The sequence below is a fragment of the Hemitrygon akajei genome, chromosome 7 (assembly GCF_048418815.1).
Source record: "Hemitrygon akajei chromosome 7, sHemAka1.3, whole genome shotgun sequence".
In the NCBI taxonomy this organism is placed as follows: Eukaryota; Metazoa; Chordata; class Chondrichthyes; order Myliobatiformes; family Dasyatidae; genus Hemitrygon; species Hemitrygon akajei.
This window is the reverse complement of record NC_133130.1, coordinates 60,497,725-60,525,683: the sequence shown is the minus strand read 5'-3', so window position 1 is coordinate 60,525,683 and position 27,959 is coordinate 60,497,725. Positions and strand designations below refer to the sequence as shown.

The following is a 27,959-nucleotide window of genomic DNA, read 5'->3' as shown; positions in this document are numbered from 1 at the left end:
AGATACTGGAAATCCAAGCAACACACACAAAATGCTGGAGGAACTCAACAGGCCAGGCAGCATCTATGGAAAAAAGTACAGCCGACATTTTGGGCTGAGACCCTTCGGCAGGATTGGAGAGAAAAAACAAGAAATAAATTTAAAAGGTGGGAGGAGGGGAGAGAGAAACACAAGGTGATAGGTGAAACTGGGAGAGGGAGTGATGAAGTAAAGAGCTGGGAACTTGATTGGTGAAAGATATACAGGGCTGGAGAAGGGGGAGTTGATAGGGGAGGACAGCAGGCCATGGAAGAAAGTTGAGGGGAGAGGGTCACCAGAGGGAGGCAATGGGCAGGCAAGGAGATGAGGTGAGAGAGGATGTTTCTCTCCCCCTCCCCCTCCCCCCACCTTTTAAATTTACTCATCTATTTTTTCTCCAGTCCTGCCAAAGGGTCTCAGCCCAAAACATTGACTCTTTTTTTTCCATTGATACTGCCTGGTCTGCTGAGTTCCTCCAACATTTTCTGTGTGTTGCTGCGTGGAAATTGATGAGTCCTGTAACCTGAGGTTATAAACTGAAGTCAGCTAAAAGATAGAAACATTTTTACATAGAAGAATAAAGTCATATAGCAATATCAATGTAAACAGGGGTTGCATTATAATGACAATCAATGTAAACGAACAAGCCAAAATGAAGCACTTTGCATCTTTAATCATGCTTCATTTAATATCTAAAGGAGTCAAAACTGGACACAGTTCTGTGAAAAATCACTCTGCATTCAGAAATCAAGTCTTATGTGTAGGATAATGAAAACGTAATTGAAATGTTCTTCTTCTTCTCAAGGTTCACATCATCAGTGTCTTCAGTTTAATATATTGAATAGCAATTCTCAACATTATTTATCCACCAAACACAATTTTACCAGTTTCACACAATTGTACAATAATATTGAATTTTTATAATCAAATGAAGCATCCTTAATTGACAAGTTAACTGGAAGCAAAATTTAACTGCTGCAAGTTACCTGCTGAAAATTTGATATCTGATATATTTTCCTTCCTATGGTGAAAAGCCACCATATCTTCCAGAGTGTCAGCATTGACTACATGAAAACTTCCATCATTTAGCCCAACAGCTATGACTTTCCCATCTGGTGAAAATGCACAACATCTTCCACCTAAGTGAAAAATGAGAAATGAAGCACATTAACATTTTCAAATCAACAAAATACAGTAATATCACATTTATAGAGAAATGTTAAATTGCTATTTTCGATGCTTATTTTTATATACAATGTTTTTAAACCTTCTAGGGAGATTAGTTTAGCAACATTGATTACATCAGTTGTGTGCTTATTCTTGCCCTGATTTGTCTTATTAGGCGACATCTTACAACAAAAGTAGACTGAATTTCCATTTCACAGAATAAAACGGTACATATTTGATTTTATAAAATCAAACTCAACACACTTCACAATACTTATTGTTAAACATAGTTCAAATGCCATCTATAAATTTGCAGATGATACAACCATTGTTGGCAGAATCTCAGATGGAGCCAAGAGGGCATACAAGAGGAACGAGTTGTACCATCTAGTTGAGTGGTGTCACAGCAACAACCTTGCACTCAACGTCAGTAAGACCAAAGAGATGATTGTGGACTTCAGAAAGGGGACGATGAGGGATCAGAAGTGGAGAGAGTGAGCAATTTCATGTTTCTGGGTGTCAAGATCTCTGAGGATCCAACCTGATCCCAACATATCAATGCAGCTATAAAGACAGCAAGACAGTGGCTGTATTTCATTAGGAGTCCTCTTCCCATTGTTACTGTTAGGAAGGAGGTACAGAAGCCTGAAGGTACACACATTTAGCGATTCAGGAACAGCATCTCACCCTCTGCTACCTGATTCCTAAATGGACCTTGAACCCATGAACACTAGCTCACTTTTTTTATTACTTCTGTTTTTGCACTGTTATCTATCTATATATATATATACATACACACACACAGATACACACACACACCTTACTGTAATTGATTGATTTTTTTTCTGTATATATTCATGTATTGCATTGTACTGCTGCTAAGTTAATAAATTTCACAACATATGCTGGTGATATTAAACCTGATTCTGATTCTGGAATAGGCTTTATACTTAAAGTGGTTAAAATCATTGTATTGGGATTAAAGAAACTGGTAATAGCTGTAATGGGAAAATGGCAAGGTCAGTATTTTGAAAATAGCTAAAATGATCTTGGTGATATTGTTCACGCTGTCAAAATATCTGTAGCCTAAAATGGTCTAGTGCTCTCCTGGCAGATATGAAGGAGATGAGTTATACAGCTCTTGTTACATGCACATGCAGTTCAACTCTTGGAGTGATTATGCAGAAAGTTTGAAGTTAATAACTCATTGGGGTGATTGATAAATTCGTGGCCTAAGGTAAAAGGAGATGAGTTATGAACTTCAAACTTTCTGCATAGTCACTCAAAGAGTTGACCTGTACGTGTATGTAACAAGAACTGTATAACACATTTCCTTCTACCTTAGACCACAAACTTATCAATCACCCATCTGTGGACACTTTCTGGAGGTCCAAGATCCGTATGCTCCACGACCGCTGGACTAAGTGTGTAAATGTAGGAGGGGACTATGTTGAAAAATAAATGTGCTAGGTTTTCTAAAATTGACTCCTTCTACCTTAGGCCATGAACATATCAATCACCCCTCGTACTATGAACAAACAGATAGAGGGTCCATGGAATTGCCTTTGTCACCACCTATTGCTAACTTCTACATAGAGGAATTTGAGGAGAGGGCTCTGAGCTCATTGCCCTTGCACCCCAAATGCTTCTTTAGATATGTCAATAACACCTTCATAGTGTGGCCTTATGGATTCCAACATCTCCACGACCATCTGAACAGTATACATCCAAACATTCAATTTACTATGGAGATGGAGAAGAATGGTTGACTCCTGTTGCTAGACATTCTAATATGATGGAAACTGGATGGTAGCTTTGGATATGGAGTCTATTGGAAACCCACTCACACAGACTTATACCTCAACAAGAAAGAACTGGAATTTGATTGTAAACAAGGTGGTACAGCGAAAACCCGATTGGATGAGGACTAGCCAATCAGGAGGGACAGACAACAGGGGTATAAATACCACCAAACTAGACATGCCCAGGTATTATCCTTGATGAAGATGGCAGACTTTGTCATCAAAATATCAGTTAAGAAACATTAAGAAATTATGCAAGCAGACTAGTAAATTGTATAATTGATGTAATGCATTGCATAGCATTACCCTGTCTTTGTATAAGATCTGGATTCTAGCCAGTTTGGATTAGTCTGTTCAGTAGAGCTCTGGACTACATTCACATGAAGAATATGGTATTGATTACACCTATTCAGGAAGCTTTAATAAACTATGGAAAAGGATCCTGCCAATTGTAGGGATGACTTACAGTGGACTGAAAAGCTTGAGCATAAAATATTAAGAAAGAGATGTGCTGGAGCTTTTGGAAAGCATCAAGTTGGATAAGTCACTGGGACCAAATGAGATGTACCCCAGGCTGCGGTGGGAGGCAAGGGAGGAAATTGCTGAGCCTCTGGCGATGATCTTTGCATCATCAATGGGATGGGAGAGGTTCCAGAGGATTGGAGGGTTGAGAATGTCATTCCCTTATTCAAGAAAGGGAGTAAAGGTAGCCCAGGAAATTATGGACCAGTGAGTCTTACTTCAGTGGTTGGTAAGTTGATGGAAAACATCCTGAGAGACAGGGTTTATGAATATTTGGAGAGGCGTAATATGATTAGGAGTAGTCAGAATGGCTTTGTCAAAGGCAGGTTGTGCTTTATGAGCCTGATTAAATTTTTTGAGGATGTGATTAAACACATTCATGGAGGTAGCGCAGTAGATGTAGTGTATATGGATTTCAGCCAGGCATTTGATAAGGTACCCCATGGAAAACTTATTGAGAAAGTAAGGAGGCATGGGATCCAAGGGGACATTGCTTTGTGGATCCAGAACTGGCTTGCCCACAGAAGGCAAAGAGTAGTTGTAGACGGGTCATATTCTGCATGGAGGTTGGTCACCAGTGGAGTGCCTCGGGGATCTGTTCTGGGACCCTTACTCTTTGTGATTTTTATAAATGACCTAGATGAGAAAGTGAAGAGATGGGTTAGTAAGTTTGCTGATGAAACAAAGATTGGAGGTGTTGCAGATAGTGTGGAGGGCTGTCAGAGTTTACAACGGGATATTGATAGGATGCAAAACTAGGCTGATAAGTGGCAGATGGAGTTCAACCTAGATAAGTGTGAGGTGGTTCATTTTGATAGGTCAAATATGATGGCAGAAAATAGTATTAGTGATAAGACTCTTGGCAGTGTGGAGTATCGGGGGATCTCAGGGTCTGAGTCCATAGGACGCTCAAAGCTGATGCACAGGTTTACTCTGTGGTTTAGAAGGCATACGGTGCATTGGCCTTCATCAATTGTGGGATTGAGTTTAGGAGCCGAGAGGTAATGTTGCAGATATATAGAGCCCTGATCAGACCCCACTTGGAGTACTGTGCTCAGTTCTGGTCGCTTCACTACAGGAAGGATGTGGAAACCATAGAAAGGATGCAGAGGAGATTTACAAGGATGTTGCCTGGATTGGGGAGCATGCCTTATGAGAATAGGTTGTGTGAACTCGGCCTTTTCTCCTTGGAGTGACAGAGGATGAGAGGTGACCTGATAGGGGTGTATAAGATGATGAGAGGCATTGATCATGTGGATAGTCAGAGGCTTTTTCCTAGGGCTGAAATGGCTAACACCAAGAGGGCACAGTTTTAAGGTGCTTGGAAGTATGTTCAGAGGAAATGTCAGGGTTAAGTTTTTTTTTACTCAGAGTGGTGAGTGCGTGGAATGGGCTGCCAGTGACAGTGGTGGAGGCAGATATGATAGGGTCTTTTAAGAGACTCCTGGATAGGTACACAGAGCTTAGAAAATTGGAGGGCTATGGGCAGAACCAGGTAATTGTTAAGGTAAGGACATGTCCGGCACAGCTTTGCGGGCCAAAGGGCCTGATTGTGCTGAAGGTTTTCTATGTTCTATGTTCTCTATTGATTCCTTGCAGTAATATATAGAGTTTAATAAAATTATTACAAGTCTTTGCTGTGTTCCCACTCACAGACTATTTCAACTGAAACATACTAGTGAGTGAGTTTGGTTTTAACAATAATCTAGTAGTTACATAGTTACCAATGATTGATTCAATTAATTCAATTAAAATTCCTCAACTACGATGGCAGAAATAGAACTTTTGTTTCATTAGCTCAGGCTTCTGAATTGCTTGTCATGTAGCATAACCAGAATACCCTAACTATCCAAACACAATGGGAAATTCATACAAGCTTTAAGAATTGAAGCCCAGAGCTGATTCAAAGAATAAAGAGAGAATTGAATAAACTGCCTGTTTTTTCCCTTTATTTTGTTGAAGTTTTGCGAAAAAACTTGTGTTCTCCTTGCAACATTGATAAATTGACTGAATAAAGAACTGAGAGATGGAGTTTAATCTAAGAACGTGTGATGTCATACGCTTTGATAAGAGAAATCAAAAGACAAATAATGAACTGGATAATTAAATGGAGTAAGGCTGCTAATGAATAGCATTCAGAGGTACTTGCATCATAAAAAGTTATCAGACAGGTTCAATGACTAGAAAAGAAAACAAATCACATGTTGACCTTTGAGTTTAAACATGGGGAAGTTTTGTTAGCGTAGTTGTTGAGGTGTTGATGAAGCCTCACCTAGAGTATTGGAACATAAAAAATGTTTCTCATTATATAGTGAAGCTCAGGAATTCTCTGTCTCCATGGATGGTGGAGGACAGATGATTAGCTATATTTAAGGTGGAGGTACTGTAGAGGACAAGAATATAAAAGCAAGGATGTAATAATGAGGCATTGTAAGGCTTTGATCAAACTGCACTTAGGGTATTGTGAGCAGTTTTGGGCCCCTTACCTAGGGAGGGATGTGCTGACATTGGAGAAAGTCCACAGGAGGTTCATGAGAATAATCTCAGGAATGAAAGGATTAACATATGAAGCATGGGCCTGAACTCACTGGCATTTAGAGGAATAAAGGGGAATCTCATTGAAACCTCTCAAATATTGAAAGATCTGGATGAGTGGATGTGGAGAGGATGTTTCCCATAGTGGGAGAGTCTAGGACCAGAGGCAGAAGTGCACAGCCTCAGAATTGAGGGACTTCCATTTAGAATAGAAATGAGGAAAATTTTCTTTAGCCAGAGAGTGGTGAATTTGTGAAATTTATTGCCACAAACGGCTAGGCAGGTCAAATCATTAGGTACAGTATACTTAAAGGCAGAAGTTCTGGTATAAAAGGTTACAAAAAGAATGGGGTTGAAAGGGATAATAAATCAGCCATGATGGAATGCTAAAGCAGACTCGATGGGCCAAATAGCCTAATTCTGTTCTGAGGACTTACAGTCTTAGACAAATATTTTAAAGAAAGAGAAATCAAGAATTGTAGGGTACTGGTACAGAAGAGGAGTTGAGGACACATTTCAAAATTTTATTTCACTGTGCAGTAAACACTTATCAATGATCATTAAACATTGCAATAGGTCTGGCAAATTAAAATGCTGTATGGAATTATAGAGTACATATTCTTTAAAAAATCACATTCTCAACACTATTATTCTAGATAGAGTGAAAATGGTTAATTTTATATATATGAACAATCTAGTTTGTCTATTTTACAAAACAAAATGTTCAAATTTTGCATGACAGCTTTTAACATTATGCTAAATTGAAAAAGAACAGTTACCTTTTTTAAGTTTACGCACTGCTAACATACGATGATTGTAGGAGAGTTCCCAAATTCGTAATGTTTTGTCATCACTTATAGTAGCACAGACGGGAAGGGTAGGATGGGCTGCCAGGCCCCAAACCTCCCCTTCCATGTGACCCTGATTGGAAGGAAGCAAAATAAATATTTTTCAATGTGAAACATTTATGGTTATAAATTGAATGGCGAAGAAGAAATAAATTTGGAATTTAAAAAAGTTTCAATTGATTTAGTCCATTGTCGACAGAGTTTGAACAATCAATTGATGTGAGACGGTTACATGATACTGTTGTAGTGATACTAAATTTTTTTTAAATAGAAACATTCAGAAGGTTAGGGAACATCTGTAGAAAGTGAAATACAAATATAGTTTCAGGTCCAGGATCCTTCATTGGTTCTAGGAATAAGAGAAAAAACAAATTAGTTTTCAGATGTGGAGAAGGTGGGGGAGGGATGTGCAAGATCATATGGAATCTCTCTCTGATAATGTGAGACCAAATAGGTGAAGGCAGCAACTAGAAGGATTCTCTGAGTCTTTTTTTTGTATGAATTGTTAAGAGGAGATGTGGTTCTTTTTTTTCTTTATATTAGCTTAATACTATATGTGATTTTGACAGTGTATATTCCTTCCTTTGTTTGTACTATTATTGAAATATGTATTTGAGATAACTTCTCCTCTGACTTGTATTTATCCTTATTCTTTTAAATCAATAAAAAAAGATTGAAAATGATAGAAGGATTCTCTTTGTCTTGCCGCATTAATAACAAGGTTGTGCTACATACCTAGCAAGTTAGGCTTTATTAATGGAGAGAAAAATCTGAGACAAAATCAGGAAGGGATAATGGACAAAATTTGTCAGCTCTGATGAGGACGGAAAGAACGAGCATATTATCTAAATTTGGAGGATTCAATACTGAGTCAGGATTATTAGATTAAAACAAAAGATAACTTAGTGTTGTAGTGTCTAATTTTTAATCAAATCTGCCCTTGGGTTTAGAAATTAATTGGCTCCAAAACCTGAGCAGTTTTGTACAGAACAGTCAGGCTTTAGACTGCAGAGGAAATTAATGCATGATTTGTTAGTTATAGCACAAGTACTTTTTTTAAATTGTGTAGATGCAAAGTAAATGCAAGTGAAATTATTAATGCATATTTTAGTACATGACTGATTTCATTTGCTATGCTGGACAGATAGGTATTCTTGGGTTCAAATATAGCAACGGAATGCCCTGATCAAGCAAGTGTGATTTACTCCATGAAGTACCTGTTTGAATTTAAGGAGTGATGTGAAAAGACCTAGAAATATTCATTATTTTTTTGCCTCCAATGGCATGATGGGCAATTGGAAAAAATTGATTTATATAGGAGGATTATAACTTCAGATTATATTCCAGTTGGTATTTTAAAAAACATAACTTGAAATTTGTAAAATGCTGCTATACAAATTTCAAGCTATTACTTTTTTTTTTACTGACAACTGGTGTATTGCCTGCTTTTAATTGCCCCCATTAAGGAAGCTTCAACATGCTTTAGAAAATAATAATGTAAATTAATCAGACCGATTCCTAGGATATAGTGATATTCACATAAAGAAAAATTGTGTAGAATGGTGTTATACTCACTGAAGTTAAGTGACAGAGGAAGAGATGATAGCTAGACTCTCTGGATTGGAAGTAGATCTTTAATGTCTTGGGTCTCAACTGCTCAAAATTTATAACAATGACTTATATGAGCGAAATGTAGTATTTATAATATTGCCAAAAACATGAAACTGGGTGGATTGCAAGTTGTGAAGATGAAAGAAGTCTTCAAGATGATTTAGAGAAATTGAGCAAGAATGCAAATGCATAGCAGATACAGTGTAAGGTGTATAACTGCATATTTATTTACTTCAGTGAGAAACAGAAAGACAGAGCATTACTTAAATTGTGATAGATTGGGAACAGTTGACATACAAAGGCCCTGGTTATCCTGGAATGAGCCAGAATTGTAATGAATGGTAGAACGTTCTTGAAGTGCTGCCATGTCTACTCCTGCTCTTATTTTCTATATTTTATTAGCTATGACAACATTGCTTGCTTCAAACCTTTTGCTCTTCCATTTTTTTCAGTAATCTAGTTATACCAGAGAGTACCTCAAACTCTTCCTATTATTATACTGAATAACTTACCCTATGGAAAAGCACCTCCCTTAAACTATGGTAGCATAGCAGTTAGTGTGATGCTATTACAGCTTGAGGAATCGGAGCTTGGAGTTCAAATCCAACATCATTCGTAAGGAATCTGTATGTTCTGTCTGTGGAATGTGGGGTTTCCTCCCATAGTCCAAACATGTACCAGTTGGTAGGTTAATTGGTCATTGTAAACCATATATGTCAAACTCAAGGCCCACGGGCCAAATCCGGCCCGCGGTGGAATTATCTTTGGCCCACGAGATAATATCTAATTACTATTAAAGCTGGCCCCAGTAATCGAAGCGCCTATGGCGTATGATATGGCTAATGCTGAGTTTATTCAGGTACCAGGTTTTCAGGGTTTTTAGTGTTTATTCGGCAGTCTTCTTCATAAGAAACGGAATTTGTAAAGTTATAGCAGAGACTGAGACACATGAGAGCAGGCTGAAAAAACGGAGGCAATGAAAGCTGCGTTCGCACGCGTCCGACTGATCCGGCCCGCATGAAGCTGCATTTTGCTCAATCCGGCCCGTGACCTAAAATGAGTTTGACACCCCTGTAAAACTGTCCAATGATTAGAACAGGGATGAATCGAGGGTTGCTGGGATGGCATGACTTGGAGGCCCAAAAGGGCCTACTGAGAGCTGTAACTCTAAATAAATAATAAAAGAAACCCCTAACACAATGTATACTCACAATTGAACTACGGTAATTCAATTTGTATTGGTTCCACGGAGTGCCACATTATTGAGGCACAGATACAGTGGGCCTGCATTTCCATATAGTTAATATTAATTATGAAGTAAATAATTAAAATTTATCAATAAGATTCTGTACTTAAGTAAATCAAGTAAATAAACAGGTTCAGTAATAAACCACATTTAGAATCTAATCCAGACATTCAAACAATCAAAGCAAAAATAAAACCAGCAAATATCATACTACACAATATTGCCAAACCAATAAAAGTATAGGTTTGAAGTAACAAGTGGAATCTAGTGATAAATCCATATATAGCCCTCTAAATTTTTAATGTAAAACTGTTAAACTTATGCAATGAAATTGGCCCAAAATTTACTCAAAAATTAAGGTATTTGTAAAGTTGAAGCAATAACTACCTGAACAAGCAGAGTCATGGATCCACTTTTATCTATTTCAAGTATTTCACTATTCTTGGTTCCAACAAGTATATGCCCATGACCCAATGTAATGGCACGTAATGAAGGATTGTCTTCCAAAAGTAAACCTGTAAGAATTAAAAACTTCACCTAAACAGGACTCACTTGACCATATTTTTCATTCCATTCCTACTTCTTTGGTCATTCCCAAATCATTTTATATGTTCTTTCTTTAAACTTTACCGAAATTAGTTAAACTATTTCTTTTGACATAGTTCTATTTGGAGTAACTTCATAATTTTTTTTATAAAGCTAAATTTTAAACTGTTTTAAATTATACAATTTCACCTTACGTCAACACAAAAACATAGGTTTAATGATAGATACACTAAATTAAATCCTAAATGTCGTGCTTTTCATTTGCATTAGATATTGCAAGTGTGTAACAATATTTAAAGAAATCTAAGAAATCACACTATAGATATTATTACAGGGTTTTAAAACATATTGGTAAACACAGTATATTTAGAGAAATATTTTAAAAGAAATCAGAGTCACTATGATCAAGAAATCAATGTGCACAAGGTTGATGGAAACACACCCAAGGATTTCAACAAAGAATTCACTCATTGGACGGAAAGTGATTTGCAGGTATATGATCAAAAAACAAAGGAGATTGACTGAATTGCTTTGGAGAGCCAATATAGACTCTTCATATTATGATGATTCTAAGATAACTCTTCAGTTTGCGTATAAGGAGAAGGTGGGAGTGGAGGATGCTATCACGTATTTGCTGCACAAATCCCTCTCTCACCTAGATGGGGTCAGTGGTGCTGTGAGGATTACATTCCTGGACTTCTCTAGTGCCTTTAACACCATCCAGCCCAAGATCTTAAGGCACAAACTAACGGAGATGGGAGTAGACTCTCACATGGTGGATTGGATAGTGGACTACTTGACAGATAGACCTCAGTATGTGCGGTTGGGAGACTGTAGGTCTGACACGGTGGTCAGCAGCACAGGAGCGCCGCAGGGGACCGTGCTCTCTCCGGTCCTGTTCACCCTGTACACATCAGACTTCCAATATAACTCGGAGTCCTGCCATGTGCAGAAGTTCGCTGATGACACGGCCATAGTGGGGTGTGTCAGGAATGGACAGGAGGAGGAGTATAGGAAACTGATACAGGACTTTGTGATATGGTGCAACTCAAACTACCTGCGTCTCAATATCACCAAGACCAAGGAGATGGTGGTGGACTTTAGGAGATCTAGGCCTCATATGGAGCCAGTGATCATTAATGGAGAATGTGTGGAGCAGGTTAAGACCTACAAGTATCTGGGAGTACAGTTAGACGAGAAGCTAGACTGGACTGCCAACACAGATGCCTTGTGCAGGAAGGCACAGAGTCGACTGTACTTCCTTAGAAGGTTGGCGTCATTCAATGTCTGTAGTGAGATGCTGAAGATGTTCTATAGGTCAGTAGTGGAGAGCGCCCTCTTCTTTGTGGTGGCGTGTTGGGGAGGAAGCATTAAGAAGAGGGACGCCTCACGTCTTAATAAGCTGGTAAGGAAGGCGGGCTCTGTCGTGGGCAAAGTACTGGAGAGTTTAACATCGGTAGCTGAGCGAAGGGCACTGAGTAGGCTACGGTCAATTATGGAAAACTCTGAACATCCTCTACATAGCACCATCCAGAGACAGAGAAGCAGTTTCAGCGACAGGTTACTATCGATGCAATGCTCCTCAGACAGGATGAAGAGGTCAATACTCCCCAATGCCATTAGGCTTTACAATTCAACCGCCAGGACTTAAGAACTTTTTAAAGGCTATTATTAATGCTTTTTGAGATAGTGATTTAGATGCATATCATATTTTTTACTGAGTTAAGTATTGTATGTAATTAGTTTTGCTACAACAAGTGTATGGGACATTGGAAAAAAAGTTGAATTTCCCCATGGGGATGAATAAAGTATCTATCTATCTATCTATCTATCTATCATTCCTTGGTTAAGTTCTGGTACCTATTCAAGACCATAACATCTGTTACACAATGTGGTGCTCAGAATCTGACACAAAATGTAAGTTAAACAGGTAGCAATTAAAGGAAAAGTTCATGATACCATAAACAGAAGATTTGCAGAAGCTGGAAATCCAAAGCAACATACACAAAATGCTAAAAGAACTCAGCTTTTTGTGTGTGTCACTAGACCATGCTGTTTTCTAAAAAACACACTGGCTAAAAATGTAAGCCTTGGGGAAGCTAACTGTAAAACTGCCTGATTGTTTTAAATTAGGGAAGGAAGCCTGCCATACAAACTTGACTCCAGACAACGTGATTAGCTCTTAATTGTTTCCTCGTCAGAAACAAAGACTGAAGGCCAACTAATGCCTGAAATGACAAATATATTTAAAAGAAATTAGATTGTGCAGTGCTACTTATTTTTGCAAATTTCCTAGTTATATGAAAGTTAAAAGATTACTGAAAAGTGATTTGCTCAAATTTTCATTATGCATCATGCAAAACAGTTGTGTCATCTTGTGAGTAAAGCCTCCAACTGTAGCCATCTCGGAGGCTCATATTAGTATGTTTTACAGGGCACCTGTTTGATCAGATCCCAAGTCTGTTGTTGGAATTCAGTGGTTCTTTCCCAAACCCCAAAAATTCCACTTCTCCAATATTAAACCCCACTCTAAGCAAGATGCCCCCTTATGATCACAAATCTCATTAAAAAAACAGCCAACTTGACAATTCACACATACTTCACTCACAATCTTCCAACTGAAATGAATACCCTCTCCCCAGCACCCAAACACAAACCACAGCATCTCAAGCATCAAAAAAATCACAATTATTAATGGCTGAACTGTCCCCATCCAATTCTCATTGCAACTCCTTTACTTGACCAATCCAATTCACAATTCCTAACTCCTGTCCTCACCCTCCCAGCTATCTCCCCGTTGATTCTTGAAGCATACCACAATGTTAGGTTTCATCTGAGTTCCTGAAAATGTTTGTATTAGAAGAGCACAGGTATGTCCTATCTCATTTAAGATCTCTTTAGGAACATAGAAGGCAATGCATTCTAACTAATTTCCTAGTTCTTTATGTATTTTTAAAAATAATTCCTAGGTAGCTTAGCAGCTAGTATACAGTAGCTAGTATTACAGCACCAACAATCACTGATCTGGGTTCAATTTCCACCCTTGCCAGTAAGGAGTTTGTACGTTCTCCTTGTGACCACGTGGGTTTCCTCTGAGTGCTCGGGTTTCCTCCCACATTCGACAAAAGTAGGGTTAGGATTAATGAGTTGTGGGCATGCTATATCGATGCCAGAAGTGTGGCAATAATTGTGGCTGCCCAGAATATTCCTTGCTGATTTGATTTGACGTAAACAACTCATTTCACTGTATGTTTCCATATTTTGATGTACATGTGACAAATAAAGCTAATCTTTATTCAATCTTTAAAGCTCACAAAATAACCATCATTGGCCTGTCATAGTGATTGTTGTATCTTGGCAGGCTCCATTAAAATTCTAGATCCATTTTCAAGATCAATTAACATTCGTCAAAGCTATACTAAATGAGTTTCCAAACTAAACTTGTAAACTTTCTTATATTAGGTATACATTACAAATATGATATTAATGATAAATGTGTCTTAGGTTCTGACAGGAAGGGACAATCTCAAATCAGGATTTTTAATTTAAGATAAACTTTGAAAAAGGAGAAATGAACTGAGCAAAATAAACTGTGAAAAGATAAACCTACAAACAATTGAATGCATTAGGGCTATGGTTTCATTTATGCAGCTTTGATCAGTGTAGTTTTTAGGGGGGATTTAGCAATACAATAAAATAGGGTCTTTGAAGAGACCCTTAGATAGGTATATGGAGCTTAGAAAATTAGAAGGCTATGCGGTAGGGAAATGTTGGGCAGTTTCTAGAGGTTACATGGTCGGCCCAAATTGTGGGCAAAGGGCCTATAATACGCTGGAGATTTCTATGTTTCTACGTAATACAGAATATAGCATTCACACATTTTAGTATATTTTTAAATTTATTTTTGTTTACTGACTTAATTGCTTCCTCGAAGCAATTTGTAAGGCACAAGATATATACATCCCAAAGAGAAAGAAGTATTTTAAAGGAAAGTTGATGCAACCATGGCTAATGAGAGAAGTCAAAGCCAGCATCAAATCCACAGAGAGGGCATATAATAGAACACAAGTTATTGGGAAGTTAGAGTATTGTGAAGCTTTTAAAAACAAACAGAAGGCAACTAAAAAAAGATGGAATACGAAAGAAAGCTAGCCAATAATATTTAAGAGGATACCAAAAATTTCTTCAGATACATAAAGTGTAAAAGACAGGTGAAAGAGGATATTGGACTGCTGGAAAACAATGTTGGAGAGGTAGTAATGAGGGACAATGAAATGGCAGACGAACTGAATAAGTATTTTGTGTCAGTCTTCACAAAAGAAGCCACTAGCAGTATGGTGGAAGTTCCAGGTGTCAGGGGTCATTAAATGTGTGAAGTTACCATAACTAGAGAGAAGGTTATTGGGAAGTTGAAAGGTCAGAAGGCAGATGTCATCTGGACCAGATGGTATACAGAGTTCTGAAAAAGGTGGCTGAAGACAGTGTGGAGGCATTAGTAATGAATTTTCCAGAAACACTAGATTCTGGAATGGTTCCTGGAAGACTGAAAAATTGAGTTGAATTGGCTTTATTATTTACATCCTTCACATCCATGAGGGGTAAAAATCTTTACGTTACTTTTCCATCTAAATGTGCAACGTGCAATTTATAGTAATTTGTAATAAATAGAATGTACAACAACACAGTCAATATAGCATAGAAATATAATTGTATCAGTGTGAATTAATCAGTCTGATGGCCTGGTGGAAGAAGCTGTTCCAGAGCCTGTTAGTCCTGGCTTTTATGTTGCAGTACCATTTCCCGGATGGTAGCAGCTGAAATAGCTTGTGGTTGGGGATCACCCCAGTGATCCTTTGGGGCCTTTTTACACACCTGTCTCTGTAATGTCCTGAATAGTGGGGGTTTACATTTACAGATGAGCTGGGCTGTCTGCATCACTCTCTGCAGAGTCTGGCGATTAAGGGAAGTACAGTTCCCATACCAGGCAGTGATGCAGCCAGTTAGGGTGCTCTCAATTGTACCTCCATAGAAAGTCCAAGTAGAAAGTGGCTTAAGGACAAATCTGAGCTAATAGAACAATTACAGAAGACCAACAACAGCATACGTATGCACGACAAGATCAAAGAGGTCACAATGCAAAAGAAAAGCAGGACAACAACAGGATATATAAAAGCAAAAGACGGATCTGCAATTATGGAAAAAGGAAAACTAATGCAAAAATAGTCTGAATACGTCAAAGACTATACGACGACAAAGACCAAGAGGACAACTTTGATATTGGCAACAACAACAAGGGCCCAGCAATACTGAAAGAAGAAGTGGAACATGCTATGAAGAAAATGCGAAAGGAGAAATCATCAGGGCCAGATAACATTCCAGTTGAACTGTATGAAGTGCTAGGAGATTTTGATGTAGAGAAATTAACAATCTTATTGAATAGAATATGCAACAGTGGCAAAGTACCAGAAGATCTTTTAAAGCCAGTATTCATTGCACTGCCAAAGAAACCAGGTGCAACAGAGTGTGGACAACACAGAACAATTAGTTTAATGAGCCACCTCACAAAAATTCTACTTAGAATCATCATGTTCAGGATAAGAAACAAAATTAAACCAGAGATCAGTGAAGAACAGTGCAGCTTTGTTGAAGGCAAGGGAACATCAAACGCAACTTATATTCTCAGAAATATTATCGAAAGGTCAATAGAATTACAACAAGACCTATACTTCTGTTTCATTGACTACACAAAAGCCTTTGACACAGTGAAACACCAAGTCATTATGAAAATGCTTAAAGATATTAATATCGACAGAAAAGTTCTAAGAATAATCAGGAATCTCTACTGGCAACAAAGTGCAGCCATACAGATAGACAATGAGATTGGTGAATATCAGCTAATAAGCGAGGAGTCAGACAGGGTTGTGTTCTATCACCAGACCTGTTCTCTCTGTATAGTGAAATCATCATGAGAACCATACAAGACCTCCTTGGAATAAGTATAGGAGGATACAATATCAACAACCTCTGCTATGGGATGATACAGTACTGATAGCAAACAGTGAAGTAAATTTGCAGAAACTAGTATCTACCATCAACACAGAGAGTGAAAGACTTGGCCTAACCTTAAACAAAAAGAAAACTGAAGTAATGGTAATATCAAAGAAACCTGATAGCCAAGCTGCAGGATCATATTGGGAAATGAAATCCTGAAACAAGTTCACAACTTCACGTACCTTGGATCATGGTAACATCTGATGGCAAATGCGAAACAGACATAAAAGCAAGAATAGCAATGGCAAGAACAGCATTTACAGAAATGAGAACCATCCTAATGAACAAGAAAATAGCAATTGACATCCACCTTAGAACTCTCAGCTGCTACATTCTTCCTATATTGATGTATGGCTGAGAGTCATGGACCATCACAAATGCAATGGAAAAAAGAATTAATGCAGCAGAGATGTTGTTCCTCAGAAGAATGCTATGCATATATCATCTACAGACAGGATAACCAACGAAAATGTTCTACAGAGAACGAAAACAAAATGTACATTACTTAAAAAAAATCAGAAAACAGCAATCAAATTTCTTTGGACACATCATGTGAAGAGAGACACTAGAACATTTAGTTACAACTGGAAAGCTGGAAGGAAAAAGAAGCAGAGGCAGACAGAGAATGAGAGATGGATTAACATCACGGTTAGAAACAGGGGAGGCAACAACTACAATTTGGAGGGTCAGGGACCGTGATGGATGGAAAGACATGATCGCTTACGCTGAACGGCAAGGCACCTGAACAGAAAGTCCTTAGGACTTGGGGACCCATACCAAACTTCTTCAACTGTCTGAGGTGAAAGAGGCGCTGCTGTGCTTTTTTCACCACACAGCTGGTATGTACAGACCATGTGAGATCCTCAGTGATGTGTATGCTGAGGAACTTAAAAAGCTGTTCACCCTCTCAAGCCCAGATCCACTGATGTCAATAGGGGCTAGCCTGTTTCCATTCCTCCTTAGTCCACAATCAGCTCCTTTGTTTTTGTGACATCGAGGGAAAGGTTGTTTTCTTGACACCATTGTGTCAGGGTGATGACTTATTCTCTGTAGGCTGCCTCATTATTATTTGAGATTAGGCCAATCAATGTAGTATTGTCAGCAAATTTAATTAGCAAATTGGAGCCGTGGGTAGCAACACAGTCATGGATATACAGAGAGTACAGGAGGGGGCTTAGGACACAGCCCTGAGGGGCAGGTGTGTTGAGGGTCAGAGGGGCGGAGGTGAGGGAGCCCACTCTTATCACCTGCCAGCAATCTGACAGGATCCAGCTGCATAAGGCAGGGTGAAGGATGAGGTATCTGAGCTTCTTGTCAAGCCTGGGGGGAATTCTCTTTTAAAGAAGGGAGAGAGGCAGAAGAAAGGGAACTATAGGCCAGTTAGTCTGACCTCAGTGGTTGGGAAGATATTGGAGTGGATTATTAAGGATGAAGTCTCAGTGTATTTGGAAGTACATTGTTAAAATAGGCTGTAGTCAGCATGGTTTCTTCAAGGGAAAATCTTGACTGACAAATCTATTGGAATTCTTTGAACAGGTAACAAGCAGGATAGACAAAGGAGAATCAGTGGATGTTGTGTATTTGGATTTTCAGAAGGCCTTTGACAAGGTGCCACACATGAGGCAGCTTAACAAGCTATGAGGCCATGGTATTACAGGAAAGAGTCTAGCATTGATAAAGCAGTGGCTGATTGGCAGGAAGCAAAGGGTGGAAATAAAGGGAGTCTTTTCTGGTTGGCTGCTGGTGACTAGTGGTTTTCCACAGTGGTCTGAGTTGGGACCAATTCCTTTTACTTTATAGGTCAATGATTTGGATGATGGAATTGATGGCTATGTTGAAAAGTTTGCAGATGATATGAAGATAGGTGGAGGGCAGGTAGTTTTGAGGAAGTAGAGAGGCTACAGAAGGATTTAGAAAGATTAGTAGAATGAGCAAAGAAATGGTAGATAGATTACAGTGTCGGGAAGTATATGGTCATGCACTTTGTTCGAAGAAATGAAAGGGTTTCTATTTTCTAAATGGAGAGAAATACAAAAAATCTGAGGCAGAAAAGGATTTGGAGGTCATTGTGCAGGATTCTCTGAAGGTTAATTTACAGGTTGAGTCTGTGGTGAGGAAAGCAAATGCAATGTTAGCATTCATTTCAAGGGGGCTAGAACATAAAAGCAAAGATGTAATGTTGAAACTTTATAAAGCACTGGTGAGGTCTTACTTGGAGTATTGTGAGTAGGTTTTGGCCCCTTATCTTAGAAAGGATGTGCTGAAACTGTTAGGGTTCAAAGGAGATTCATGAAAATGATTCCAGGATTAAATGGCTTGTCATATGAAGAGTGTTTGATGGTTCTAGGCCTATACTCACTAGAATTCAGAAGAATGAGGGGTAACCTCATTGAAATCAATCGAATGGTGAAATGTCCTTATAGAGTGGATGTGGAGAGGATGTTTCGTGCAGTGGGAGAGAATAAGACCAGAGGACTCAGGCTCAGAATACAGGGGTGCCCTTTTTGAATGGAGATGAGGAGGAATTTTTTTTTAGCCAGAGGAAGTGAATTTGTGGAATTCTTTACCACAGGTAGCTGTGGAGGCAAATTCTTTATTATATTTAAGGCAGAGGTTGATAGATACTTGATTGGTCAGGGCACGAAGGGATAGGGGGAGAAGGCAGGAGATTAGGGCTGAGAGGAAAATTGGATCAGCCATGATGAAATGGCAGAGTAAACGACGGGCCAAATGGCCTATTTCTGCTCCTATTTTTTATGGTCATAATGCAGTTTAGCACCATGTTTTCAGGAGTAGTTATGGACAGAGAATGCAAGTCATGGTTACATCTTATAAAGATATTGGAGAGCCTTTCTAAACATGACTACCTTCAAATATATCCAACAAGCAGATTTGCCACTTCCTTACATTTACGTCTGCTCATTTATTATCAATGCATCGGTGCTATTATATTTCTATTTAACTGTGGTACAGTGCTGCCTATAGCTACAGTACATTATTAGATGATGCTTTTGCCAGCTACCAATCTGGTTTGGAGATGTCATAATCAGGGGCATAGCATACAGCATAACATAGGATTAATGTCTCTTGGAAAAACCTTGTAGCTCAACTCAACAAGAACTGACTGGAAATCCTCCCTTCTGATGAAGATGTTAGGAGTCCCATAAGGAATCTTCAAGGGAACATAGGCACATTTTGCAGCTCCCTATATGATGGGGAAAATTTACGTTCTCACCATCCCTCATACATCTCAGTTCCCTGAGGAAGGTATAAACTTGGCAGCAAGGTAGCATAGCTGTATGTGTAACACTTTACAGTACCAGCAATTAAAGTTTAATTCCTGCCGCAGACTGTAATGAGCTTGTACATTCTCTCTGTTACCACGTGGGTTCCCTCCTCTTTCCTTCCGCCTTCCAAAGAAGTATGGGTAAGGGTGGTAAATTGTAGGCATATTATGTTGGCGCTGGAAGCATGGTGACACTTACGCATTGCCTCCAGCACATCCTCAGACTGTGTTGATCATTGATGCAAAAGGGGCATTTCACTCTATTTTTATCTTTATCTCTTGGAGAATAAACCGTTTTATGGTTTGGTGGGGTGAAAGCTGTGATGTCTATTGGCTTATTAGCGCAGAGTTAGGCAATGAAATTCAAGAGCTTCATGAGTTTAGTTCAAAAGACTATGTGGTTCTGCTCTCTCTGTGGCTAAGCCTTTTGTACATGGTAGGTCTTTGTGACCACTTCATGTAATGTATCTGCTTGAGGTACTGTTTCTCAATTAGATAAATTTGTGAAAAGTATGGATAAGAACTCAAAACTTATAACCACACCATTCAGCTCAATTTTACTCCTTTATTCAGGAAGATCACAAATGACCTTTGATCTCAGTACCACTTTCAAGCACTAATGTTAAATCCTTAGTTCCCTTCATTTATTGACTGCCCATCACTAGAAATATAGTGAGGCACCTGCCATTAATCTTGATTGCCTTTGATAGTGCATCAAGTCTGGAGATAGGGTTACTCCTATGGAGGACCCATGAGTAAGTCTATTTAGCATATAAATTCTGGAACATGATCAGGTTTACCTTCTCTTGACTGCTAATATAATTGGTATGATATCTGATTATTGACTTTGTCTCACTTGTCACAGTACATTAGTGATATAAAATAAAAAGATATCTGGCAAAAGAGGAATCAATGCTCCCTCTAGAATTTCTGATTACGGTACTTAAAATAGATAAGAGGGATAAAAGATCTGACAAATCCACATCTGCTTAACCAGTTTCTTCCTTTAGTCCTAAGAATGTCAGGATATTGAACCATAGAACATTACAGCACAGAAACAGGCCTTTTGGCCCTCCTTGGCTGTGCCAAACTATTTTTCAGCCTAGTCTCACTGACCTGCACCTGGACCATATCCCTCCATACACCTCTCATCCATGTACCTGTCCAAGTATTCCTTAAATGTTAAAAGTGAGCCCGATATATATTTATTCTCCCCATAAAAATTAAACTTCAATGTATTTAACAGAAAAGCAGTTGTAATAACATAGCATACCTTTAGAGGCAGGGGATAAAGCTGCTCTCTTGATAGCGTAAGTCTTTAAACATCTTTCAAATATGTCATCCCAGAGTTCAACTACACCATCTTTGCCACCTGTAACAAATCCCTTTCAAGAAAACGTCATGATTAAGAGCAGTAAAACTGTTTTTTTTTCATTTTGTTTGAAAGATTCCAAGCAATTCATTAGAAAGACCAGCATGATCATCTATGCATGGATCCAAAAGAAATGGGAGAGATCTTAAATTAAATTGATCTTTTGCAACTGCATTTACTTGGGAGATGGACATAGAGTCTATAGTGGTGAGGTTTTGGATAGTATCTGAATATAGACGAGGAAATGTTTGCAGTCTTGGGCAAATTAGGGTGAATAAGCAAGACAAGGTGTCTCCTTGGACCTCTTGAGAGGCTAGTGCCTAAATGTACATTTTGAAATGTGCAGTGTACTAAATGGCATGGGTAACCAAGAATTTATGAACCCAAATCAATTGCACCATAAGCAAGGCAACATTTTCTAGTTAAAATGAGGAACTGGTGGATTCTGAATTATGAAACTGTGTGTCAATCCAACATTCAGCAACTTAGCACTATTTGCTGAAGGTATAACACAATCTCAAGAAAAAACTCCATCTATCCCCTGCACCAAATGCAGATGTCCCTTTTAAAAAAGGTAATATGCTGCATTGCTTACTGAATATTGAAATAAATTAGCTTATAACATTCCCTGCATTTTGTATAAATTTACAGATTTGAAATCATTTTGGGGTGTCAAAAATATTGATCAAAAGCATTTAATTGAAGAATGCAACTTTGTCTAATCAGTGTTTCAATAAACACTGCCTAATGACTGACTTCTATTTTCAGTTTTGGTGGTAAACTGACAGTTGGATTTCCCACTCATATGCACTATTCCTTTTGAATGATGTTAGTAGAAGCTGATTTACAGACACTCATTTTTCACTCTTATTAAAATGCTCCCCATTATAGATTATTCTTCAAATGCAAAAAAAAATTCATTGATAATGACACAAAACTCTGGGCACCTTATCTAAAGCATGTAAAGCAAAAATAGGCCCATCATGGGCTTTGACTGTCTTGAGTAGAATGTTATTCTTCCATATGTAAACATCTCCACTTGCAGCTCCAGAGAAAATCATATCTTCCATTTGGCCATATGTCACTGACATCATTGTCTCCAGTTTCCCCATATTACCAAATACTCCACGCTTAGAGGTAAGACCACCACCTGAAATATGAGATATTTGATAGTAAAATTATAATCAACAGCTTTAATAAAAAGGATGAGTTGCAGTTCTAGTCTTATTTTTCCAATGACTATTTGAGTTTATAATGCTCTTCAGTAAATATGAATTTTAATTTGGCTAACTGGAATGGCATATACACAATGCTGTAAAGAATTAGTGATCTGATATTGATTAGTGCATGTACTTCCTTGGTTAGAATAGCCAGAATTATTAAAACGTGCTTAATGTAATATTCCCACCTAAAAAGGCAGCTAATAAGTATCTATTTAAACATTGTATTCTTGTAAAGTAGGCAGAAATGCAGGTTTAATTTGATTTCAAAAGATAAAATGCATTCAAGATTCTCACAATAATATATCTAAATGCAACACAAGATATATAATTTATGTATCATCAGCCAGTACTTTTGGAGTTAACGTTCTCAGAAACTTGGGCTATACTTAAGTGGAATCTTCCACGTGTAACAATGGTATTCATTCAATTATTCTTAATTTCAATTACTGTCTCATTTTTTGAAATAATTTGATCCATGTAGAATTATAATAGTAGCAAAACTTTCCAAGAAGTTGTGGATTAATAGTGAAGTGTACATACTGCTAAGCAAACGCAGCAACCTATTTCTGATCAGCATACAGTTATTCTGTTAAGGAATAAATGTTCAAGATTATTTTGGTGAAATTCTTTTAACTTTCATTTGATATTTCTCTCAAACTAAACTATTAGAATTTTTTTACATGAGAGTAAAAAATTAGCAGCACTGCAAGTCCCACCTAAACTATGCTAGACATACTGTAGCTTTCCGACCCAGAGTCACTTTGCCAAGCTGGCAATTATATTTATTATTCAGATCTAAGTATTTTATTCATAATAAATGGCCTACGCAAATACATTTTATCTGCAACCCTACCTTCTCTCCAAACTTCTTGTGTTAATGATTTGAGGTCATAAAGTGCCAAAGAAAATACAGTAGAGTCAAGTGCATTGATCCTGCTGTATGAGGGGAGGAAATCAGCATGCAAATCATGTTCAAGAGTGCTTTGGTGGAAAACAAACATGAAAATCATGCTTGTAGAGCTTGTCTGTACAGCATAGGTAGGATTGGGATATTTAATTCATAAAACTAACTTTTTCTATCAGTAAAACCCATGAATGAAATGTAATTTCTTCATTCTCAAAAAAGAAATGATCCTTCTTACTGGATTCATTTCTTAAAGGATTGAAAAATTGACATTCTTGTATTTTCAGTTTGAAATGTGCCTATTCTAATGGATTTTCCCACTGTTTTTAAGATTTTTTTGATTTTGTTGGATGCCAAAGGGTGATTTTTTTGTGCAATTTAAAATACTATCTATTTCCCATTTGGGAACTCTATATACTATGTTATTCGGAAAAAGCTGTGACTGAAGTGTGAATATATGCAAATGAGGTAATAAAAGTGTTCTAACAGCAGCAGGATATCATTCGAACTCTTTCCACACACAGAATCTAAGAGGAGAAGGATAAGTGGTTTTGCTTCAGATGAATACCATCAATCTGGCATATGACCAGACTGAGAAGTTGGCCTACTTTGTGAACTACTGGGGGTTTTCCCAGCTTTTGAGGATTGACAGGAAGGTGCAGCTAGGGGAGAGTGAAAACCATCAGGAAATAAACTTTTCCCCAAAGGTATACAGGAAAGGTACATGTCTGCTGGATCCAATATCTAATTCTTTCCTCTGCTTTTCCAAGTTCAGAAATAACCATTTCACATCTGTTAAATTTACAGTAATTGACTCTCAAGTTTTAAAGAACAAAGCCTCTTGTGGGTATTTTAATCACTGATTTAGCTCACCACAATATTAATAAGAAAGCTTCAAAACAACCATAATCAAGCCACCTAATCCCAATTTCTCTCCAAGTCTATCTGAACATGAGAAAGATGCAGTAAAACTCCCCTCATACATCCTGAGAATTATAATGTACTCTGTGTTTTATGAATATCCATGTGCATAGTTTAGTTACTTGAGATTTTTGAAATTCTGCCAATGTAAAAAAAAGACTATTAAGCCTAACTGCATATGGGGATTTTACAAATTAATAAAGCACATTGAATTACCACCAGGAAGAGTAGCTCTACCATCATTTCTTTGACTTTCAGTAGTTAATTATACACCTGTACATACACTTTTCTACCAGAAATAACATTTTATAGGCATAAATATTAATATAGGTTGAGTACAACTTATCCAAAAATCCAAAAGCCTTCAAAAATTGTACAATACTGATGTGACGTCACAAATGAAGAATTCCACAAGGTGCTGGGAAGGTTCCCAGGAGATGAGCAGGTCTCTGCGTACCACAGACAGTTCTGAGAAGTGAACTCACATATGTAATGAGCAGAAGTTAATGAAAAATAGAAAAACACTGCATAAAGTGAAAATTGAAGATCTCGAACAAGTATTGAAAAAGTGGATTTGTCAGCGTCGGAGTGAACATATGCCGCTTAATGGTATGCTCATCATGAAACAAGCAAAGATCTATCACGATGAACTGAAAATTGAAGGTAATTGTGAATATATCAGCAGGCTAGTTGCAGAAATTTAAGAAAAGGCACAGCATTAAATTTTAAAATAATTGTGGTGATAAAGTGTCTGCTGATCATGAAGCAGCAGAGAAATTCATTGATTTGTTTGCCAAGGTACTGTAACCTTTAATCATAACAAAGCATCACAGGTGGAAACTGAAAGCGTGCCGTTATTTGTTGCTGTTTGACAGCCAGTTCAGATATTCTCCTGATGTTGCTGTGCTGCTTTTGTTACTCTGCACATATTATATTTTTATTAGATTAATGTTATGTAATAATTTTTACTGTTAAGTATATATTTGTGATGAACAAGAATAAGACAAAGGTTGCTAACTGGTAGCACATAAATTCAGAGTCGGAAATTATGGCGATCCAAATCTGTTATTATATATTCCAAAATTGAAACACTTCTGGCCCCAAGCACTTTGGATAAAAGGTACCAACCTGCACGATCTTATTCAATTCTGCAATGTAATTGAATGAAGGATACCTGCATGCTGCCAGAATTTTATATGCTTTATCCCAACAGTAACAAGCTTGTCAACATGCTGTGGATTGCACTTCACCACAAATATCTTGTCTTTATGTCCCCTAAGGAAAAGAAACATACTTTTTTTTTAAAACAGAATTTTGAACACGCACCAGTTGTATAAAACTGATACATTGAACTAAATCATTTGTAAAACTTTATTGTTATAAATTGAGATAAAGAATACAAAATGCTAACCTTGATGTTGCTAGTCTTTCTCCTCTTTTCCAGTCCCATACAACAATAGTATGGTTGTCATCCAAACCAACAGATACCAAACTTTTCCCATCAGCTGCAAAGTGAATGGAAATCAAAGTGATCTGTTTTGTACTTCAGAAACAGAAAATTGTTTTGGTTACCATGTTATACTTTCATTAAAAAGGCACAGTTATTCAAGAAACACTGTTTCAGATCATATTTCTTTTAAAACAAGTCACAATGATCTGGTATAAAGTGATGTATATATCATGTGCATCCCATGTTTCAAGTTGGATATAAATTCTGAATGATAACGCAGGAAAACAATGTAAATAATGATTAGGTAATGGATGGTAAACACATATCTTTGTAATTTTTTTAAGTAGCACAAAACAAGATGTTTCCTTTTGACATTTAATGTTATCATTTTGCCAACCATCAAGATTCTGGGTATCAATGTAAGCCAGAAATTTTACTAGGCCAGCCACATGAATATTCTTTTTGATATAGGAGCAGAATTAGGCTATTTGGCCCATCGAGTCTGTTCTACCATTTTATCATGGCTGATCCAATTTTCCTCTCAACCCCAATTTCCTGCCTTCTTCCCATTTCCCTTCATACTTTGACCAATAATCTATCAACCTCTGCCTTAAATATACATAAAGACTTGGCCTCCACTGCCGCTTGTGGCAAAGAATTCTAGGTTCACCACTACCTGGCTAAAGAAATTCTTTCTCATCACTATTCCAAAAGGATGTCCTCTATTCTTAGGCTGTGTCCTCTGATCTTAGACTCTCCCACCATAGGAAACATCTTTTCCACATCCACTCTATCACCATTCTCAGGGTTTCAATGGTGTCTGCCCACATTCTTCTGAATTCTAGTGAATACAGGCCCAGAGCCCATCAAACACACTTCATATGACAAGCAATTCAATTTAGGAATCATTTGTGTAAACCTCCTTTGAATCCTTTCCAGTTTCAGCACATCCTTTCTAAGACAAGGGGCCCGAAACTACTCACATTACTCTGTCAAACATCACTAGTGCTTTATAAAGTCTCAACATTACATCCTTGCCTTTATATTCTAGTCCTCTTGCAATGAGTGCTAACATTGCACTTACCTTCCTCACCATAGAAATTAACCTTTTAGGGAATCCTGTACAAGGAACCCCCAAGTCCCTTTGTGCCTCTTTTTTTTTAATATTTTCTCTCCATTTAGAAAATAGTCCACCCTTTCATTTCTTCTACCAAAGTGCATGACAATATACTTCACAACATTGTATTCCATATGCCGTTTCTTTGCCATTCTCTGAATCCAAGTCCTTCTGTAGCCTGTCTACTTCCTCAAACCTACTTGCCCCTCCAACTATCTTCATATCATCTGCAAAGTTTGCAATAAAGCTATCAATTCCGTCATCCAAATCACTGACATATAACGCAAAAAGAATTGGTCTCAACATAGACCACTGTGGAACATCACTCGTCACCAACAGCCAACCAGAAAAGGCTCCCTTTATTCCCATTCTTTGCCTCCTGCTAATGAGCCACTGTTTTATCCATGCTAGAATCTTTCCTGTAATACCATGGGCTCATAGCTAGTTAAGCAGCCTCATGTGTGGTACCTTGTCAAAGACCTTCTGAAAATCCGAGTACACAACTTCAACTGATTCCCCTTTGTCTATTCTGCTTATTATTAATTGACACTAATATCTTCCCAACCACTGAGGCCAGACTAACTAGCCTATAGTTTCCTTTCTTCTGCTTCTCTCCCTTCTTGAATAGTGGAGAGACATTTGCAATTTTCCAGACTTCTGAAACCAGACAAGAATCTAATGATTCCTGAAAGATCATTAACTAAAGGTTCCACAATCTCTTCAGCCACCTCTTCCAGATCCCTGTGGTGTACACCTTCTGTCCAGGTGACTTATCTACCTTCAAACCTTTCAGTTTCCCAAGAGCTTCTCTCTAGTAATGGTAACTTCACACATTTCACCTGGAGTTTCACTATACTGCTTTCCACAGTGAAGACTGATGCAAAATACTTATTCAGTTCGCCCATCGTTTCCTTGTCACTCCATTACTACCTCTTCAGCATCGTTTTTCAGTGGTCTGATATCCACTCTCACTCTTTTTTACACTTTTGTGTACTTGAAAAAAAAATTGGCATCCTCTTCAATATTACTGGCTGGGTTACTTTTGTATTCCATCTTTATTGACTTTATCCATCTTCCATTTTTATCTCACTGACTTTTTAGTTGCCTTCTGTTGTTTTTTTTTAACAGCTTTCCAATCCTCTAACTTCCCACTACTTTTTGCTCCATTATATGCCCTCTCTTTGGCTTTTATGCTTGTTTTGAATTCTCTTGTTAGACACGGTTATGTCATCTTGCCTTTAGAATATTTCTTCCTGTTTGCGATGTACAATATATATCCTGTGCTTTCCGAATTGCTTCCAGAAATTCCAGTCATTGCTGCTCTGCCAGGATGTGAAAAC

The 27,959-nt window shown here is 37.9% G+C and overlaps 2 protein-coding genes across 3 annotated transcripts in view; one reads left to right on the top strand and one right to left on the bottom strand.

Moving 5' to 3' along the window:
• Positions 1-27,959, bottom strand: part of LOC140730489 (echinoderm microtubule-associated protein-like 6) — a 343,576-nt gene that overhangs the window by 126,069 nt on the left and 189,548 nt on the right. For both annotated transcript variants that reach the window (XM_073050994.1, XM_073050996.1), the window contains exons 16-22: positions 25,464-25,557; positions 25,227-25,327; positions 21,952-22,154; positions 20,906-21,017; positions 10,137-10,264; positions 6,824-6,965; positions 1,005-1,157 (exon numbers count right to left, since the gene is read on the bottom strand). In XM_073050994.1, coding sequence (XP_072907095.1) covers positions 1,005-1,157; positions 6,824-6,965; positions 10,137-10,264; positions 20,906-21,017; positions 21,952-22,154; positions 25,227-25,327; positions 25,464-25,557 — 933 coding nt within the window. The remainder of the gene's footprint in view (positions 1-1,004; positions 1,158-6,823; positions 6,966-10,136; positions 10,265-20,905; positions 21,018-21,951; positions 22,155-25,226; positions 25,328-25,463; positions 25,558-27,959) is intronic.
• The window catches only part of LOC140730495 (clathrin heavy chain linker domain-containing protein 1-like), a 408,057-nt gene that overhangs the window by 306,569 nt on the left and 73,529 nt on the right, over positions 1-27,959 (top strand). The window lies entirely within an intron of this gene.